This window comes from Oreochromis niloticus, linkage group LG2 (genome assembly GCF_001858045.2).
Source record: "Oreochromis niloticus isolate F11D_XX linkage group LG2, O_niloticus_UMD_NMBU, whole genome shotgun sequence".
Taxonomy (NCBI): Eukaryota; Metazoa; Chordata; class Actinopteri; order Cichliformes; family Cichlidae; genus Oreochromis; species Oreochromis niloticus.
Window position 1 is genome coordinate 17,898,326 of NC_031966.2, and position 21,356 is coordinate 17,919,681.

The 21,356-nt window shown below is 38.4% G+C and overlaps 1 protein-coding gene across 1 annotated transcript in view; it reads left to right on the forward strand.

The window, feature by feature from the left end:
• The window catches only part of diaph2 (diaphanous-related formin 2), a 346,460-nt gene that overhangs the window by 248,595 nt on the left and 76,509 nt on the right, over positions 1-21,356 (forward strand). Inside the window, exon 26 of the mRNA XM_019364462.2 lies at positions 4,544-4,668. Coding sequence (XP_019220007.1) covers positions 4,544-4,668 — 125 coding nt within the window. The remainder of the gene's footprint in view (positions 1-4,543; positions 4,669-21,356) is intronic.

Here is a 21,356-nt window from a genome sequence, read left to right on the forward strand (position 1 = left end):
TTTTGATTGATCTTGTAGCTTAAGAATATTGGATATGGTGACGTTGCAAAATTTAGCTGCTTTTTTTTCCAGAATGGGGAGAGAGTGGTGGTTGTAGCGACTCCAGGCTTAACATCTGAGGTCTCTGTTCAGAAGTGATCATAGCAAGGATTTACAGATTAACCGTTACGAATTTAAACCTTCTGATTTTACTCTTCAGGGGGTCATCAATTATAATCAGGCAAACAAATCCTTCATTATGGTAACAGTTTTTTTGCATGAATGCTTTAAGGAAAATGCAAATTAAAAGAGGAAATAGAGCAAAAGCAAGAAGGTTTTATCCTTTTATGTGCAAACAATTAGTGTAAGATTGATGGGAAATTACAGCTGTGACTATTTTTGCACACTGTGGTACTTTCTGCCCTCTGAGTGAAAGTAATAATCGTTTACCCATACGATGCATGTAAATAATTCAACAAACTGGTGTTTTAATTGTTCCCACATGAATAGATCACTAAAGAAGCTATTTTTCTTTCTAATAAACGACAGGAAACCATACCAAAGGCCGAGTTATCATTTCCAATGGCTTCAAATTGTACCCTAATATTTACAGGTAATCCTGAGCTCCAACTTTGTGCTGTCCATTAAATTTACTCATTTGCGGCTTTCTCCTGCCTGCTGTTTTTAGGAGTACATGATTCAAGGTAATCAGAAAGAACAATGTGACTATTTTGTCACAGCAACAGTATCACTTTCAGTACTGCAACCTGAGCTCCTTTGATTCCTCCTGAAAAGGGAACACATACAGTTGTGTTTATCCTCTTGTATCTTTCCTCTGCTGTACAGTAGTCTGTCTCCCACTTCATCTCTTATTCGCTTTCAGGTGCCACCGAGACTAAAGAAAAAGATAAAGGAAAATTCTTTGTCGTGTTAAAGTAGGGGTATTTGAAGTAGCACTAATGTGTAAAACACCTACTTAGAAACACATACAATCAGTCATTGTCTTGACTGGTAGTATTGCGCTGATCAATAACCAATTTTACTCTGATGTGATGAATATACCTTTCAGCACATATTATGTGTAGCTGGTCATGTGTAGAGTTTACTGAAGGTCATCCTGTCTTTACATGTTGCATAGTCAATGAAACGGTGAGAGCTTTGCATGGGCAAAAATACAAGCATGCCTAAAACTGTTTTGGATTCTCGAAGAATTTAACGCCTATAATCTCCAGAGGCTGGAATATTTTTCCACATATGAAGTGCTATTATAATAGCCACTACTGTACCTCTTAGACTTGCAGATTTCAAATATTCACAGAGAATTAATGCAATGGAAAAATAAGTTGATTCAACTGAGAATTGCTTCGGCTGTCATTGTAAAGAAAGGCACCCATTTTTTTTTAAACTTTCATTCCTCCCAGCAACATGAATTTCAGTTAAATTGCTCCAATATAATATTTGACTTTTTAGTGTTTTATACTTATTGACATTAGTTTTTGAGATACATTTTAATTAAGAGATCATTTTTAAACATAATCTACATATAAAATTCAAAAATCCTTTTATGCCGTCTGTGTTTGTGCATCCTTTCTGTGTGTCCCTTTTCCCTGTGTCATATCCTCTCCAACATACTTGGCTAAAGGAATAAATGTATTTATCAATGACCTTCTCTTAAGGATTTATGTTGCATTTGTCTTTGTTTTCATAAGTCTTTAGATTATTTAAAACTTGATCTTTTATGCTGCGTTGGCAGCGATGTTCAAAATAAATCTCTATTTCCTTTGTAACCTTTGGCAGCATTGCAAGAGCATTAGTTGAATGATTGGTATTATTTGTCAATAAATCAAAATGAAAATTGCTCCCCTCAACAAATGACTGAATAGAAGGTTGACATCTTCGCATTATAGCGGTTGATTTGGTATTGTGAGCTACACAGTATTTTTCCCTGGCAGTTTATTTGAGGGAAACAAGGCAAAACGTGATGAAATACATTTTGTCTGCCTTTTGTTCTGAGGAATGACTAATGCCGCAATGGCCAGTTTTACTGAGCTCATGTCAGTAAATTAAGGATGTCGTCCGCAGTTCTCCCCCCACTCTGTAATTCATACAGCTTAGAGCGTCGCTTTAAAATGGCTTTTGTCTTTTCTTTACTTTCTCTTGTCTTCCTACATCATCATACATCACTCATCCCTCGCTTCTGTGTGTATAATATATACCTACCTGCCCTCTTTATTTCTCCACTCATCCACTTGGAACATGTATTCAGCGTATAGAAGGTATCACTGTAGCTAATGACATCCCATAAGAATCAATGCTGGATTTTCTACTTACATATACAAATTTCTGAAAAGTATAAAGTGGCCCACAGCTACAAATTTAATGCTAAAAAAAGTTGAAAATATGCAAGTATGCAAGTAATCTGCTATCTAGCTGGGTTTCACTTGTCTCCCATCTGTGGGTACTTCCCATGTTCATGTTTCTGTTTTGATGACCCCTCTCTTATCTTATAAAAACCACCCAAAACACAATTCCAGTTCTCTTGAGCCACTTTTGCTCGGCTGGACTTGGTTCCTATGATCAGTTTTTTAGCCAAGCCATTACTCAGTACTATCACTCAATCCACAAAAAAATTATCATAAGCCATAATAAGTGACAAACGCATTCCCAGTGGCTTGATGTGAATTTAATTGTTTTGCCTCTTGCTTCATCTGTCCACTGCTCGCTTTCCTTTTTCACCATTAGTAAGTCTGAGATCAAAGTGACAAGCACATGTGGATCTCAGGGGCCCTATCAGTCGAGAAACAGACTATGTGATGGTGTGGTTTTCTCAGTGTCATTCCCAGGAGTCGGTTCTACCAGAATTGAGAAGGAGGGATTGTGAGTGTCCCAGTCTACCCAGCTAGCTAGCTGAAAAGTCTAATAATGACAGTGACCTCACCCATCACTCTCACTGCATTGCTTCTAGACCAATCACAATAGGCAATTTCTGTGCCTTAGATACCCTTTGTGTTTGTGTCAGACAGTGTAGTGGAAGTGCATGCGATCCACAATATTGCTATCCAATTTTATTGTCAGAAAATGAGAGAGGACAAACTCGAGCTGTGGAACTGATGTAAAGCAAGACAAGGTTGACCCTTATGTCAGTGAGACCTGCTACAGCTTTCTATTTCTCTTCAGTTACAGACAAATGGATATAAACACTCAGCAGATGTCAAAGTGGTGCCAAATATTAAAAGTTGTCCAGGGTTGTTGTATTCAATCAGTACTTGAAACAAATTAAAATGAGTGCCTGCAAAGTAGAACTGGATGACCCATTAAAATAACTCATAACATATAAGATATCAGCAGGCAATACCTGTTAATCAGCAGGATACATTTGTTAAGATAAAGATAAAGATGACCTTTATTAGTCCCACAGGTGGGAAATTTGTTAAATTTGTTACTCTGCCAAGTAGGTGGTTCCATCTGCTTGTGTTTAGTCAACATTGTGAAAAATCAAAGTTAGACTGGAATGAAAGCTGACACTCTTAAGATGAAGAATCCCAGAGGTTTTTGTGACCTGGTGTCCTTTCCTGTTGTGCAAGTCCAGTCTGTGACTTTATGAATGTAGCTTCAACTTACATATCCTCAGAAAGTAAAATAAACCCATGTTTAGCTGACCCAGTAACCCTCTTTCACGTAGGTTCACTACCAGCTTCACTTCCAACTACTCTTGTATAAAGGTTTTTCTTCTCAATACAGTACAGTTTTTTTGACAACCTACTGTTTCTCTATTTGTTCTTAAAAGGCTCAGGGCTTACAGTGTACAGGAAGATCAAAACCAGCTTAAATAAAAGCAAACAAACAGAGATACTTTTAGTCAAGTGCTCTTTATACCATCTATATCCTCATTCCTCTGATATGAAAGAAAGTTAGTTACTGGCTTTCTGATTAGCCTGTTTTTTTTTCCTTTTTCAAACTGGGCAATACTATTTAACCAATATGAAATATTAAATGTTTCAAATTTGATGCTCAGTCTGACCAAACTGGAATTATATACATATACAGAGGTGTGCACGTGTGTGTGTGTATGTGTGTGTGTGTGTGTGTGTGTGTGTGTGTGTGCAAGAGGTTGTTTGTGAGTGTGTCAATAAAACTAAACCCTTTACAGGACCCTAAACATGCCACTGCATCCATGCTCCTGTCCCATTTGATCCCCTAAGACACTGCATGCTGTTTGAAGTCTCTACTTGAAAGGCCTGATCTGAATATACTGGATTCCACAGCAACTCTGCAAGCAGTGATTACAGACTGATTAATGAGCCACTGCAGACAGGCACACACACCCAATGTGCACACATATTTCCACTCATGCTCACTTTTCTAGGCCATACGCAAATGGATTATGTGGAGTCAGTATGTCACATCGGTCTCCCTCTGTGGTCGATATGTTTTGTTTAAATGTTTGAAGTTTTCAGGGATGTGTTGTTTTCATCATGGCTTACTCCTATATGGAGCAAGAGCCCACTCAACTGTTGATACTAACCAGCTTATTATGTGTGTTTTCATTTTCACTTTTCCACAGTGTCCGCCGAGATCTTAAAAAGCAGTTTGACCAACATGGAACGGCACATTCAGAGGCTTGAGAACGACATCGAAAACTTCCCCAAAACAGATGATGAACAAGATAAGTTTGTGGAAAAGATGTCTATATCCTTTTTTTATTGTGTTCATTCCAAGACAATACACAGGTTTAGACGTAAATTTGCTCTCTAACAACATTCGCTTTGAGCGATATTAGGACATTCTTTGTCCTATTTTGTAGGGAGCAGTGGCAAAGGTGTGTGCTGTTTGTGTTCAGCCTGGCTGTGGTAAGCAGTTTAAGTCACTTGGTGTGATAGGTGGCACCCTAGGGAACTTAGGGAATGGATCTGGCTGCCTTGCTGTGAGACGCTGATCAGATCTCCCTCTTCAGTCCTCCCTGGGTCCCAAGAGTGAAATCATGCCTGTGGCTATTTTTACTGCACTCTGCCACTGCTGCCTGTCCCCTGGGGACCTCTAATAGGGACTCTAGCCCCTCACACCAACTTATCGCTTATTCCTGATTTCATCTTTTGGCCTACCACAAACCTCTCCACACAGCCATCCATGAACTCTTTTCTCATGACACCTCTCCTGTTTTGATAACAGAGTGTTTCACTTAAACCCAAGCATCTCTAGTCCCAAATTGAATTAGCCATGTCTCTGCACTTTCTTGAATGCCCTTTCTGAGAGGAAAGGTTCTCACTGTATAGGTTTGATCAATAGTGAAAATCAAGTCTGTTGTCAATACCCTGAGGCTAAGGTGCCTTTCATGGGGAAAAACACAGTGAAGCAGTCAGCAGGATAGCCTATGTTTGTCTCTAACATTATAAAGAAAAGAAAGGATTACTCTCGAGTAATTTAAAACATGAGTGGGTGTTTCCATATGCTAGGGGCTCACACATAAGTTAACATATAACATTATCTTTCCTTTCTTTTATCTGATATCTATTTAGGCTAAATAAACACAATGGGAGGGACGAGAGTAATAGTCCCTAAAAATCTGTTCAAACCAGAGATGGACATTTACATTTTTATATTTAAAAAAAGAAAAAAACTGATGCAGAGGCTTCCCTGGCGGCAGCTACTGTATGAAGCAGAGCAGGCAGGCAAGAAAGCTGCTCTTTCCCCCAATGTCAGTATTGATTCCCAGGCTCCGTTGAGAACTAGATGCTTGAGTGAGAGGAAATGGAGAAGCGTAGATGTACTGCAGTATGGTTCCTTTTCACTGTCTGGAGTTCCTCCCCAGAGAGTGGCAAAGAGAAACTGGCTGGCCATGACCTGAAACATCACCCCTACCCCACACACCCACCCACCCCTACCCATCCTACCTGATCATGCTGTGGTCCTAGGAATGACGCTCATACAGATTTACTGCAGTAAAATTGATTTTGCGTCTTACTTTACTAAAAGTTGGAACAATGACATGGTTATATTTTATATTTTATTTTGCAGTGTTGTATTATTGTTGATTGTAAAGTTACTTCCCCCATAATTGGGAGAATAAACAAAGATGCGATTTTCAGCATTCATTTGTGCTAATATGTTAGGATCTAAAAAACATATGTATGTTGTTTTATTGTAGTACAGTACATATTATCAGGACGTCAAAGTAAATTACATTTGGCTCTGTTCATTCCGAGAATTGATTTGGGGGGTCTGATACAGAGGGAAACCTTTGCCTGTATGTGTCTGTGTGCTTCTGTGTTAATTTAGGCCATTTGTCAGATTTTTCTACCACTTTAAATCTCCTCAGATATCAGATCTTGGACTGTTTTGTGTAAATGAGCATTGTGATGGAATGAAGCCCCACACATATGGACCATAAGGAGAGATTGAAAGTGGAGACTGCTTGAATCACTGAAGTTTGTAGTACCAGCGTTTGCTATGAGCTTAAGGGGGCACTTTAATGCCAAGTGTTGGAACAGTGACAGTGTGAAATACAGTGCCGTATTTTTTGGGTTGACATTTCCTTTGCTGTACATAAGATAGCACAATCAAGGGAAACATACCTTTTTCAACTTTATGCTGGGATTAAAGAAAAGGATGTTGGTTCCTTGAAGCATGACAGATGGAAGAACAACAACATCTAAAAGTCATGCATTTGATGCTTGAGCAACCCTGAAAAAGTTAAGTGAAGCTCTGTTGTCTTGACGGCTGGGCACTGTGATGAATTAGTCAGACTCCGTTTGTGTGTGTGTGTGCTTGTGTGTGTGTGCTAGAGAGAGAGGCAGAGAAAATGGGAAGGTAATTTACATTGGATGTGTAGGTGAGTACATATGCTTCTGTTTCAGTCTGAATGTCTTTCATCTTTAACTAGCAAAAAACCCTGCAGGCTTTGGTCACTGCAATGCATTTCAGTAGCCTTTTACCTCACAACTCACTGATAACGTGGTAATGATGGGGTGTCTGTGCTTTAAAAAGTGTAGCGACAACTTGATAAAAAAGAGGTAAAACAAAGAGGTAAATAGATTGACTTTTTCAACATGATACCCTGCTTGAGCCTGTATAATCAAAGTTACATAGAAATAATGGTCCTCTATCAGAGACCTGGGAGTTTTAGGGGTCTGCACAATATCTTAGCAGTTCCCAGACAAAGACCTCTGATGTTGTGCCTAGATTCTGCTGAAGCTGCTCATCTATTTTGAGGGATAAAGCTCTTAATAGTCCTATTACCTCTGAAATGGCTTTGGTTTTTACCTTCCACATCTGCTCCAGTTGTTTCTTCAGCTCTGGTACTTCTCAATTTTCTCTTGCGACTTCTTTCTGATGTTGCTGTCAGCTGGAATTGCTACATCTATCACAACTGCGGTCCTCTGCTTTTTATCAACCATCACTGTGTCTGCTTGGTTGGCCAGCAACTGCTTGTCAGTCTGGAACTTGAAGTCTCATGGGACTTCAGCCCATGTTCTTGACCACCTTCTGTGGTGTCTCCCTCTAGTACTTGGGGACTTCTAGTCCATATGCAGCACAGATGTTCCTGCACACTATTCAAGCCACATGGTTGTGCCTCTCAGTTTATGCTGTCCCAGCTTGCAGCTTACATCCTGTTACTTTGTGCTGGACTGTCTCTTGGGTCCTGTTGGCTTTGGTAAACTCCTGCCTCTGTGAATTTCTCTGCGTTTCAAGCTCAGGTACTCTAGTTTAAGCGTTCTGTATCATTCCTTAATTGCCACCACCTACCTGAGTGTCGTTGCTGACAATGTGCATCCCCTTATGACCACAATGTCATCATTTCTTTCTAGCAGGGTAACATGACAAAAAGCTCAAATCAACTTCTTTCTTGAGCGTAACACTGACTTCAGTGCAATCAAATGGCCACCAGATCTCAATCATAGGACAAAAAAGAAACGGAGAAAAAGAAGCCAGAACTAACTTGGTGGAAGCACTTCATTTGGCTTTACTGATACATTTTTCTCTTTCCATTACTGTAATGTATGCTAATTACTGAATGGGGTGTTTGTTCAGCAGTTTAGTGATCTCTATCTGTCAGAAGTAATGGGGGCTCACAAAGGCTGTAGAGTTGAGGCACAAGCCCCCAGAGAGCCCTATTTCACCAGACAGGCTATCGCTATGATGTGCACACACATGCACGCTGCACATTGCTGCTGAATATGATAAAACAGAATAGGATGAGATTGTGCATACTAGAATATTGATGTAGAGAGGTGGTTTGGTGGGGATGATGAGAGACCAGAGTGGACCCTGATGAATGCCTCGACATGTCCAGTACATCTCTGTGTACTGTATTCAATGACTTAACACAGACTACTGATATTTAGCTTAACCTTTTAATTAGTCACAGAACATCACTGTTGCATCTTCATACAAAAAAATAACATGGTCCTCTGACTAAGAAATTAAGAATCTGCTATTTATATTATACTATGGGTAATTTTTATTATATTTCATATCTGCGCGTGTCACATTTTTACACAGTCATTGAGTTTTCTCAGTGTAACATCTTTTGAATTCTTTCACAAGGATGAGTGAATAGAGCTGTGTGCCTTTAAGCTATTGTACATGGCTCTGTTATTAGTTTGAAAATAGTCTTACTTTACCCTGAAGTTTAGATAGTCGAGTCTTGAGGAGTGCATTGTCATACTGATGAGTTTAGATATCAGTCTGGACTCCTGAGTCTTAGGGAAATCAAACGGATTTGTTTCCCTGTAGGAGGGATTTTGCCAAACTATCATGAGATAATTCAAATTGGTAGTATTCCTCCCACATCCACACCTCTCTTGATAATTTCCCAACAAGAACAAGTGACGATTGAAAAGCAATACTTATTTACAGTAGTTATTGACACCTCTGGGTGATTAGAGAGCCTGGAGTCCTAGGATTTGGACCCACATAGATAATAGTGTGAGTTTCTCAAACCAGTTTAGTCCTCTAATCAAGACAGACACACTTTGTTTTTTCCAGTCCCGGGGCTAGCTTCTAATACAAATTGACAGATGCATTTATACAGGTACCTCCTTTTTGTTGTTCTCTTAGTCTTCAGTCTGATTTAGTTCGCATTGCAAAGGAAGAAGTTCACCACAGTGTGTTTATGGATGGCCCCTGTCAAAACAGCAACAGTTGGACACTCTGTTGGCTTCAGGCTAGGTTTGTGCACAGGTGCAGAAATCTCCTGCATCAGCACCACACACTTAAGGTTAATAAATGCCTCTTAGTGAAGCAATTGTTCTGTTATAGAGGGTGCTGAGCTTGAAATACCCCTTTCTTGTTTTGTTTTTCGTTAGCGTGTATTTTTTGCTTTTTTTTCTAGACAGTGTAAGTGTTGTTTGGAAAAGTTAACACAGTTCATTACACCTTTATGTGTTTCAGTATGTAAGTCAGATTAATTAGAGAATCATCATGTTTATTTCTGTATGTTTGTGTATAATAAAACTGGGTTAAAACATGCTGGTGGCAACACGCTGAGTAGCTCCGTATAATGTTTAAAGCAAAAGTACCCCACCCCCCTTGCTGCAAATAAGCTCCCTCTCTTAATCACCACCTTCCTTCAAGCCCCTCATGGCCCACCCCGTCACCCCAACTGAAGTGGTTTCTTTTGCTAATGAAATTCACTGTAAACTGTGTGGCCAATTAACTAAAACACAGATAAACCACAGAGCCTTTTAATTATCCAAAATTCAGGGGAAACAAGTGTAAATAAGTAGCAGTGCTCCCTGCATGCTTTAGTTCTGCTTGTGTGCCTCACACCTTAATGTAAATTTCCCAATAAATAAAGATAACCACTCAGATTTAGAAAGAATCAGTCAATCACAAGAATAAATAGTAATTCCTCACTTTGAACGTGGCATCTCAGCAGACATACTGATTTTTGACAAGCAGACAAATGACTTATCTGAGCTACAAAAAGTTGTGAAAATGTGTTATAATTCTCAAGATGCCAGCACGCTTCTCCATAGAAGTATGAACCCTGTTCAAAATAAACAGTATACATTCTTGTGCGAGCTGTTCTCATCAATGCTGGAATGTTCATTGTTCTCCCAGCACTGCATTGGGTGCTGTTGATCTACAGAGAGCAAGGCTGCAGTAAAAAGACAACATAAAAAGCTATATTTTTGGAAGAGGTTCATCAATGAAATATCACATGTGTTGTTGCATTTGTTTTTATTTTCTGGGCTTTATAAATATGGGTGTTGCTGAATTATTAGTGTGTTTAAGAAAAAGACAAAGGGCAGTAGTGTAGGCACTATTTCTATAGACCAATAGCTAACAAGCACTAATGTGCACTTTACTTTCTGCTCAGATTTAGTCAAATGCTTCAAAACCACTTTACAATACAGGTGTAATATTGCAATGAATCCAGGTGGGAAAAAATAGTTCTTTAATGGCAGTCACCTGACTACCAGTTGAATATGGTTTTCATTTACTGTAGGTGAAAAACAGGAAGCAACTGTAGTAAATGTAAGACTTCAGAAGTGCAGAAACTCAGCATTCGGTGATGTACACGGGTTCCACACTGCTTTGCATTCACTGACTGCAAAGAACGTGTATCCATGTTTTAATCCTGACATTTAAAATTGCATTAGGTTACATGACAACTTAGACATCAAAAATTAAGATAATGGTAAAGTTTCTGTTAGGGTTAGAGAGTAGTAGTTAGGTTAATTCTCCAGGTAATGAATGCAAGCCGGTGTGATGTCCTCTTAGGTGTTGTTGGTAACATGATCAGTGTGACCAGTGTCAGTAACATCACTCTGTGACACCCATAATGTGTCAACTGGGAACTTGCCAAACATTTATATTTATATTATATGCATTTATATACATTTACATGCAATGTTAACAAAATGTCATATTGGAATTTCAGCTTTCTAGGCTACCAGAACAATTTCAGTTAATGGAAAATTCATAATAAATGTGGTCAAGTTACAAATTGCAAAATATAAATACACAGCTTACTGTCAACATAAAGGATCGTGCTTCACTTGCCTTTTCTGTTGCCAGTCGTGTTTACTGCCAGACCATTTCTGTGCTCTCTAGTCATACGAGAGAATTTCCTCGGAGTTCGCCAATCAGTATCTTGTTAGGCTGTGACACTTGGCCTGATGTGGCAGCTTCATTAACCAGCAGAGTAAGCTTGCTGATAGACTCCCTGGACTGTAGACTCTAGATGTGGATGTGGTACTGGAGCATGGGAGGTACCACCATGATGTACTCTGGATATACTTGTTTGTTTCTGAGTGATCTTCTGTCACGTTGGACTGATAAGCCCTCATGCCCTATCAGTCTTGTAGGGTCTCCTCAGCGATATGTTGTATCCTGTTGGGTTTCCGGCATACTCTCTGGAGTCCAAATCACTTTTTTGCATCCCTGCTGAATACATTTATTATAATGTTTGTTTAAAGTTCACATATAGCACCAAGACTCAAGTACTAATAGATAATATATCCAGAGGATATAAATCATAAAAAGCTGTCATGTTCTGAATAGAAAATGATTTGTTTAGTTAATCGGTTTTATCATCATGTTTCCATGTGTTGCTCAGCTGCTCTATAGCTTTGCCACTATTGACCCAGGTCTCCGCTGATTATTTCTGCTCTACTGAAAGCCAGGCTAAGGACCCAGTGGCAGAGGCTTCAATCTGCACCTCATTACTTCCCCAAAAGGCCTGGGCTTAGTGCAGGGTAATAGACAGAGGCCCAGTCGCCCTCATTTGTCATGGGCTCCTGGGTTTGATGCAAAGCCCCCCTTGAGCACTTGTTGCTGAGCTCTAATCCTGCAGTAGACACCAACCACGCTTCTCTGCTTAGCCATCCCCGCTCTCTACCGTCATGGCTCATGATTTCACTTTCATTTGATGTTTTAATGAAATCCCGGAGACTCAGGTGAATGGCAGGCCCATTGTTGGCAAATTATTCTATCAAATGCAAGTGGATGGGAAACGTGACTAGAGTTATTTGTCTAGTAAATATGAGCCACTGAGGGTTTACAATGCTTGTTTTGTTTTCATGTGAATACACAATAGCAGACATTTGGAGTTAAATGACATAGGTTGACTTAAAAAAAAGATGGTTTGCATGTTTTGAATAACTGTTTGTTATTTCTATTCACTTGGCTTATATGACAACTAATAGCAATGTTACATCTACTATAGCAGAATTTATATGTGAAATAAGTAGCTTTTAATGCTGGCAAGTAGATTACAAAGCAAACCTTTGTACAAAGCTTGGTAATTATTCCGGTGTAGACCAGTATATTACTTTGTAGTATTAATTATTATGTCTTATTACGATTACAACTACAAAAAGGCCCGAGTATCCTTAGCAGAGTATGCTGCTTTAAAGTCACTGTAAAATGTAAATCATTCCAAAGTTTGAATAGTTACTGTCCCCAAGTAATGTTATTACTTTCTTGCTGTTGCTGTCCAAGGAATATATTGTTGTACAACTATTCGCTACTGGGTCTCTATTGATTTATAACTTGTGGCTAGCTTTCCTTTCCCCTGACAAAACCCACGGATCGCTGCCTCTGCATGACTGTGGGACATCTCTCTGGCAGCATGCTTGTACATATGACCCCAAAAGTCATTTGCCAAACTTATTGACTGGATTTGCTTTCTTTAGAGCAATTACTTGTTCATTATGCAAATAAAGTGCACTAATTGCTTCACATTTGCTAATTGATCATAAGATACGTTATATGTTTGACATTACAGTTGACTCTTTCAAGAAGATTTTGTCTCCAACAGTTTAAGCAGTGCATTTTGTGAATAAATTAATGACAGCAAATAACACAGTGGGCCATTTCCCTGGCATGTCACTGTGCACTCAGCTCTGCAAATTCGAGACACAATAGAAAAGTCGGAGGAGAAAGAGATCGCTAATTAAAATGAATCTGTGACAGTCAGAAACACTAACAGTTACAAACGGCAATCTGATGGTAGTCAACAGGGGATTCTCCATTAATTGGCAAAATGAGGCTCATCAATCACACAGAGGGGGAGTGCTGCACAGACAGTATCCTGTCAGAGTCACCCACTGTGGGGGGAGCAGCATGACGTTTGTCTCAGGGACAGAGTCATGTAGAGAAGGAACAGTTTCTTCTCATCGCTCTCTCTTTCTCGCTCTCTCTCTCTTCTTTTTCTTTCTTTCTCACTCTCTCTCTCGCCCAACTCTCTTTCTCACCACATGTGGCTCTCAGTAGACATCTCACCAACTCATTCTGACAGGCTTTGTTTTTCCTTGTCGCATTTCAAATGGGGATTGGCTGGCATTCACTGCCAGTCAAGGCCGAGACAGAATTGTCAAAACACCGTGTTGAATTCCAGCTTTTGGAGGATATTCTTTGCTGATGACATGTGCTGAGAGGCTTGTAACTCCATGCTACCTCTTCACATTCAGGCACTCACAAAAATGCAGGTACTGCTGATTTTCTATACAAAAGACCTTGATCATGTTGCTGTATTAAAACTTTTTAACCACTACTGACAGCTATGTCTGAAGACTTAATTGGCATGTATGACTTCCTGCCTACAATGTAAGTGTTCACAAAGCACAGGGTTAATCTTTCAAATCTGTATGACCTTAAAATGACAGTAAAATCTTTGTTCGGTATGGTCGGTAAGCACTGATGCCCCTATGATTGAGTAAGCCAAACAAATGCCGGGGAACATAATATTGTGCCTCTGCAGGCCAATAAATGTGCCCAGGCATTGACTGGCTGTTTTGTCAATTGAACCAATCAATGTGCTGCGCCTCTTCTTTGTCACTCACTTAGTTTAAGGTGCTTACATGCAAAGTGTGACTTGCATCTAATTTTTTTTACTTAATATATCTGGTATAGATTGCCATAAATGACTTGGCACAGAGACCATAATGTTATATGAGACGCGCTGGTACTGTATATTGATACCATGATTACTTATTTGCAGTGAATCAAATCAAATCAGCAATATGTGAGGAATGTTACTAAATATGGAGTATAAACAACTGCCTCTAGAGCTTTAATCAACAGGTCTAATATACTTCTTGTCAAAGCAACAGCCATGCCTGTCTTATTTATTCATTTATTTTTTTATTAACAATAAATTACCAGTTAATTGGAAGGTGTGTTTCATCATGGCATAAGATGATAGGTTGAGATAAGTTGTCCCCTAAAAGTCCTTCTGGTTGGGCTGATGATAAATAGGTCTGTTTTCTGTGAAGTGGGAGCTTTTGTTAGTCCTCAGTATTTTTTTCATTGGATGATGCGATATCATTTTAGGAGATAGAATCCTTGAACCCACTGGGATTAGCTCCAATAGCAATGATATTAAAATAATAATGGACCTGTTGCAAAAATGTTTTAAATGTCTTCCATCTTCTTTTCTATTTTCTGTCTTTTTCTCACTATCCACTCACAGTGTATTCTTTTAGCCTCTTAAGCCATGTAATTTAACAGCATCGGGACTGTGTGAGATGCATCTAGTACCTTGACCTTGAAATGACTTTTTGTGTTGACGATTTATGGTTGATCCCTGGACTTTTTCCTTTGATGTGTTGCAGCTTTCTTTCATAACTTAAAAACACTGGTTAGGAACTGTAGCGACAATATATAACTTTCTTTCAACAGCAACTTTCAAGGACCCTCATGCAGGTCGGAAAAATATGAAAAATCTCCTCGAATTTTTGCACATTTTTTTTTTAGAGCTTACAAAATTAGTTAAAAATACAAATAGGAAGTATTAAATTTTTATTCCAAATTTTGCAGACTGGAACACTTTAAAATGTACTTTTTGTTGTTGTTGTTATATCCCAGGAGCTGTTGTGTCATTGGTTTGTGACAGTACCTGGCAAGAAATAGATATAAATGTTTTACAGGTTTTTAAATAACACTTGATCAACAAAACGTGAGCTTTTCATAATGCGCTTTATGTCTTTTACTTATCCCAAAAATAAAATTCAAACATGCATTTTCCCTTTTTTTAACATTTCTCCTTGTATGTTCCAATCATTGTCTTTGTACACTTCTATTGGGCACTTGTATATATCCAAGATTTGGATTGAAAGTTTTGTAAGACAAGTAGATATCAAGCAAGGTTAACTGAAAGGACACATTCATTAGTGTTTTTTAACACAGCAAGGTGGTGACAAAGTGTTGTTCCACGGTAACACTTTGTAGCTACTTTTACCAACACACCCAAACCTCATTTTTTTTTGTAAAAGTCCAATCAAACAGCATTTTCATCTCAAAGGAGCAGATTATGCCATCTATAATTGTGATTGAAAACTGGTCGGAAAGGTTTCCATATTGTTTCTAGCGGCAAGTTGAAACCCGATGTAGCAAAATAAAGAATTATTTCAGCCATTTGAATGACTGACTGCAGTTTCCATGCACTCTATGCTCTTGAGGCACATTTGTGATGGATAGTACAGCAGAGGTTATGATGCCTCAAGCTTGTTTGATGCAGCGGTCATATTCTTCAACTTCTGTGAACAAGGTCATGGTGCTCCTTCTGCAATAAAAATCTATTTTCATGTACTCCATTGCTCTATTCTTACACTTTGCATGAGGAAATCAGATTTTTTAGAATGTAATTTATAACTGTGGCCAACTTGCACACTATCCATCTGTTTAATGTGTTCCAGGTGATAAACAGTAAATACATATTCATTGATGTGATGATTATAGAGAGGACTGTTGCAACTATTGTGATAAATTTTATTGTATTATTACTGCTAATCAGTGCCTATACTTAGGACAGTTCCCTGTATTGCTCACAAAAAAGTCATGTTGACAACACAATACTATTATACTATTATACTGTAGTATTTTCTGTGTCACCCACTTTTTTTAGCCTTTTTAACAACATTCATTTCAACAAATTAGTCTACAGTATAATTCTGCATTATATTAAATATTGCAGTGAATTTTCATTATATACAGTATGTTAGTTGGTCCACAGCAGGGTTCTTCTTTTATCCAACTTCCCAAAATTCAAGTAACAAATCTAAATTAAATTTAAATGTAAATTTAATTGACAGTGATCCTTTATAAGGCATAAAAATAATGTTAAGCATGGAATTATAATTTTTATTAAACAGTTACCATGGCTTGAATTGCCATGGTTAGGGATGAAGCTTGTGTGCTTCTGTGCTTCAGATCATTCATGGTAATCATACTTTAAGCTCCACAGTATTATTTTTAATGTCACATGACCTATTTGAATTTTAGTAACACTAAAAGAATTTGATCTAACAAAGGTTACTAGGTGATTACAGGTCAGGTATGTCTATTGCACCAGCTGAAAATTAGGGTAGTAATGAAGTGTCTCCATTATTGTCTTCTCTTTGCTTGTCTCGCAATGGAGACCTCCACAGCCACAGCACATCCATATTTAGGGTTATTTATTATGCGTCACTGTTTGTGCTTTAAAAAACGTTTAAAAAAAAAAACATTTAACAGCTTTTCCAGTCATTTTTCTACACTTTGAAAACTCATATCTCAGAAATCTGTATAGGCTAATTTCTGAAAAGATTTGGGGATAAAGGACAGCATATGAATTTCACTCTTTTATTAAATCCCTAACCCCATCCATAAAGCCAGATTTATAAAGTGCTATCCTAAGTGACAAGAAGAGGCGGCACTCCCAACATAGACAGTGCTATAATATGTTTTGCAGAGTCACGGAGTCCCGATCTTAATGCTATGAAGTCATTCTGAGGAAAAGCAGAGGCAACTGAGATAGTCCAAATCTACAGAAGAACATTGGCAAGCCTCCCAAAAGGACTGGAACAACATACCTTTTAAGCACCTTGAAAAACTAGGCGAAAGTGTGTGTAGGAGAGTGCTGTATTGATTATATTTGGCTGCATAAAACTTTTACACACTGTAGTATGTGTGAGTGTGAATATGCATGTCTGTGGGTTTATCAGTAATAGTTGTAGAGAGCCAGTAATGTCATTAGGCATCTTGTTATCACTGGTGAGAGAGAGAGACTGTAGGATGGGTTTTGCAGTGCTCTGTTACACAGAACTATCAGAGAATGGCAGTCATTGTGTTTGTGTGTGTGTGTGTATGTGAAGGGTGGTGTTTAAGGCAAGCGTTGAAATGTGTATACATGAGATAGCTGCAAGGCAGTGTGAAATGATAGCTGTGAATAAGACATTTTCCATTGAAGTGATTAAAATGATTGAGGACAGCAGCGAACTCATTCATCTCTGAGCAAGGTGATGAGGGACATTCTGTACGTGTGGGTATCTGGGAGAAAGTGCCTCTGTGCATTCATTTATATGTGCAAGCGTTTGTGTGTTTTCGTGTCACAGATGTAGAACAACTTGTGAAATGGGACTGGCATGGAGGCGGCCCGAGAGATGTGGAGCGATGCCCACAGGAGGGCCATGTCTTTTCACTGTACATCTGAAAAGACAGCCAAATATTTATCATCACCCCACCACAGCCTACATTCGGTGGTTTAATTTGACCTTCATCAAAACAAAGTAAACAGTTCCCCATTTCTAGCCTCAGTGCCTGTTATTTTCTTGCTATTTCATTTCCATGTCTGTGTGTGTGTTTTTCTAAAACAGTAATCTTAAAAGAGGAGTAGCACTAGTTTAATGGAAGTTCCTTTAGATTTCCATGAATGTGATTAAATTTGAGTTTAATCAGTCTCTCTCCGCTTTAATTACTTGGACGGATGGGGCAGGATGTCTTGTGTTTGTGTGTTAGTGTGTGTGCTTGTGCCTGCCTTCTTGTAATTTATGATTTTATACATTTTAACATTTTTATCAACTATATCTTTTCTTATAGGACAGGTTAAACTGCACCCTGCACTTTAAATATAAGTAGAGCTATGGTGGTTTTGTTGGCTACATATAACCACTCTTAAGCACATAAGAGTATTTCCAACCCACTTAGCAATGGCAGCCTTGTGAAAGAGTTGATTTGAGGTCTGTACATTCATGTTTCCCTTCACTCTCTCTCTTTGAGTCTCTGCTTCTTCCATCAACGGTTCTAATCTCCTGAACGGTATCCACACTCACTGTTCATCCCCTGCTTTTAGGATTGGTTTCACACAGTGATCCCCTCGCTGACCAGACAGACGACTCGACAATTAACCTCCAAGGCTGACCTGAAATATCTCAAACCTTCTCCCCTCAGCATCCTTATTGGCCTATAATAGATTTCTAACAGGTGGAAAAAAGAGGATTGAATTTCACCCATCTAACCCCTAGGCTGTGTGCAGAAACACTGTTCAGTTTGTTGTCTTTTTCCCCTTCTTGCTAAATACGACAGTTGGGAATGGTGACACATACTACCAGTGTGTTAGGAATGCCTTTAAACTTCGTGGCATTCTTTGTGTAATTATTGCTAAATGTGTCTCCGTTTCCAGGCTTTTCCTTCTGGTTATTGTGCTAATACTGTTAAAGCACTCTAATAGAGCTGGTTAGGCTAAAACTGCATTCCCATGAAGAAGATTAGTTCCTGTGTTATTTACTGTCACTCTGGCCATTATTCCATGGTATACAGCTGATGTAGCATCTGTTCCCTACCTTTTTGGTTCATCATCCGACACAGGGCAATGAATATGCCCTGCTGTGATGTAGACACAGGTTGCAAATCCGCTGAATCCCAGCTCTTTAGTCTTTTGATTGAAGCTCAGTTGCACGCTTTGTGATCTTTCAGTGCACTACTTTGGCACTCTGTGTTGGGCTTCTATTGTTGTGTTTTTAATGCACAATTATAAGAGTTTAAATCAAACTGTAGCATGTGACTGCATGCGTAGATGGTCATACTGTTGGTAGTAGAGGGTGAGAGCATGTGCAGATCAGAATGTAACCAGTAAGGTAATGATTCATAAGACAGCCAGTAGGACTTATCCACTAATAGATCTCTAGGGAGATAACCTAATCCCCCAACAATATCTCCTTATCATATTACAAGTGAACTCTGTACCGAATGGGCTTTTCTATCCACAAATGAATACTAAGCCTTATACTTACCTTTAAGCTTATTAGATTTGATCTGAAACAGAACAGTATCAAGTATTCTCCCTGATGCCAGACTGATCAGAGATAATAATCCTTTCTGAGATTAGTTTTAATTTCACAGTCTACTGATTGCCATGATTTTATATGAAATAAAGTTGTGTTTTTTTCAGATACGTACTATTAAAAAAACAAAACATTAATTATATAACTCAAATGGAGTTCATTAATGTCAGGAAGCGATTCTGTGCTGGAGATTTACTACATACTGTAGGACAGTAGATACAATGTGTAATCTGTTCATTGAGCGCTTTTGTCATCTTCAGAGATCACAAGAGGGAGCGCGTTGGCTCACTGCAAATGAAAGTCAGACTTCTTTTTCTGTGTGCAGATTGGAGATTTGTAGTAATGCCCATCTTTAACTTTTTGTCTGCTTTCACAGAGATGACATGATTTGCACAAGATTTGTCCCTCCTCTTACTTCTCAGTTACTCTTCCTGTCTCCCTCACCCATCGTTTGCTTGCCTCTCCTTTTGCCTCTCTATCCATTCTACTCAGATTGACTAAGCTTTTAAGAGGGTTTCTAACTCTTTTCAGGATTCCGAGTGATTGTATAAATGAGAAGATGTGCTGAGCAGAGAAGATTTTCTGAACACAGCCCAAAATGACTCCCAGGGCATATAGTGGATTTTTGGACCGTTCAAAAAAAGAAAAAGATGCCACGAGTCAATTCTTTGTAAATTAACAATGTTATACTCTCTCATTCTTGTTGCAAATAGAGGGAAAAAAAATTTCAGGCTAATTCTACAACCCCACCCCTTTATTATCTTTTTTTTCTGTTGGTACATTTGTGCCATCATTTCGTAAATGTGAATACAAACAATTATATGTTATACCTCAGAACTAAAAAGTAATTAATTGCTCATTAAAACCGTTGCAGAGCTGCAGAATTACACTTGAATTGAATGTGTATGTAGTATTTGCCCAGCGTATCAGAAATTACAGTCTCCAAACGATCCTACAGTACACTGTCATTAATGTTTTTGCAGTAATTGCATTGGAAGTATATTTATTTTACAATCTTTCCTGCACACAATTATTACATTTGAATGTTCTATCCTAGAGTTTTTCGTCCTTTTGGATGAGTATTTGTAATGGCTTTAGATCCTTTTGTTCTTTTGATGTCAGTTTTTTCATCTAAACACCAGTTTCTCTAATTGGTGCCGTGTAAAGGGAGGGACAAGACTTTCCTTTGCTGCTCTGTGCTTATCTGGAGTTTATTTATTGCAGTCTGGATGCGTTTCTCACTGGAGCACAGATAACTAGTCAATACAGGAAGGGTTACAACAAGGTTAATTCAGCACTTATTGAAATTTTACAGATGAATTATTGTGTTGTCCCACCGCCTGTTTTTTTTTCTCCATAACATTGCCAATTTATAATTGAGTCACTTTATACATTTCAGTGTTTTGATGTAGCACAGAGAAATGCATGTACTTATATGTATCTTCAAGTTTATTTCCGTTATTTTTTTGGGAGTAGTTAAAAAATTATTTTTATTACTACATGCATATCATATCATTTCAAAAAGAGCTTAAAAAACAGTAATTTAATAAGCTGGGAATAACCTTTGCGCCCTGATGGCTACAATCCTGTTTCCAAAACAAAGAAAGAAAAAACGTGTGAAACCCAGCAGTCAACATCCAGGGCTCATTTTATTTATTTATTTTTATTTTTTATTTTTTAATGTAACAGCAAAATCCCAAAAACTCAATTTCCTCTAATGGCCACTTGAGGCTTGCTCAATATGCCCGACGACATCACCGACTTTACAGTGACTGATTTCTTTAGAAGTCATGTGTTCGGATTTTAGTAAGGCAAAATTTAGGGCACCACTGCTTAGATTGACTACATTGACAGTTAGATTGACAGCTAGACATCTGTGACACAAAAAGCGAATTGTTGTCTGCTACCTCTCATTTTGCTAATCAGAGTCACTGAGTTGGAGTTTTTCTCCACGTTTGTGCTGTCGCTGCCTTTTGGAGCTTTTTCAATGGTGTGATCTGACAAAAATACAGTTTGTTGTGTGGTCCAAGAAGTTTTTTCGTCAGTTTTTTTTTCTTTACTTCTGCTATTTTATCTCGTTACTAATTAATCTAATTATTTGTGAAAGATTCTGCCAGGTGTTCCGTATTTTTAGTTAACTTTTATTTATTTTTTTGTTCAATTTTTTTTTATCATATTGTTTTAATATAAACCATAATGTATTGTTTGAAAACAGGCTTGTCGTTATAATTAGAGCAATGGATCTCAGCTATACATCGGACTCCCCCAAGAAGCCAACTTCTAATATATTTCTTTGTCCCCTCTTGCTCGCCCACCCTGAACCCAATC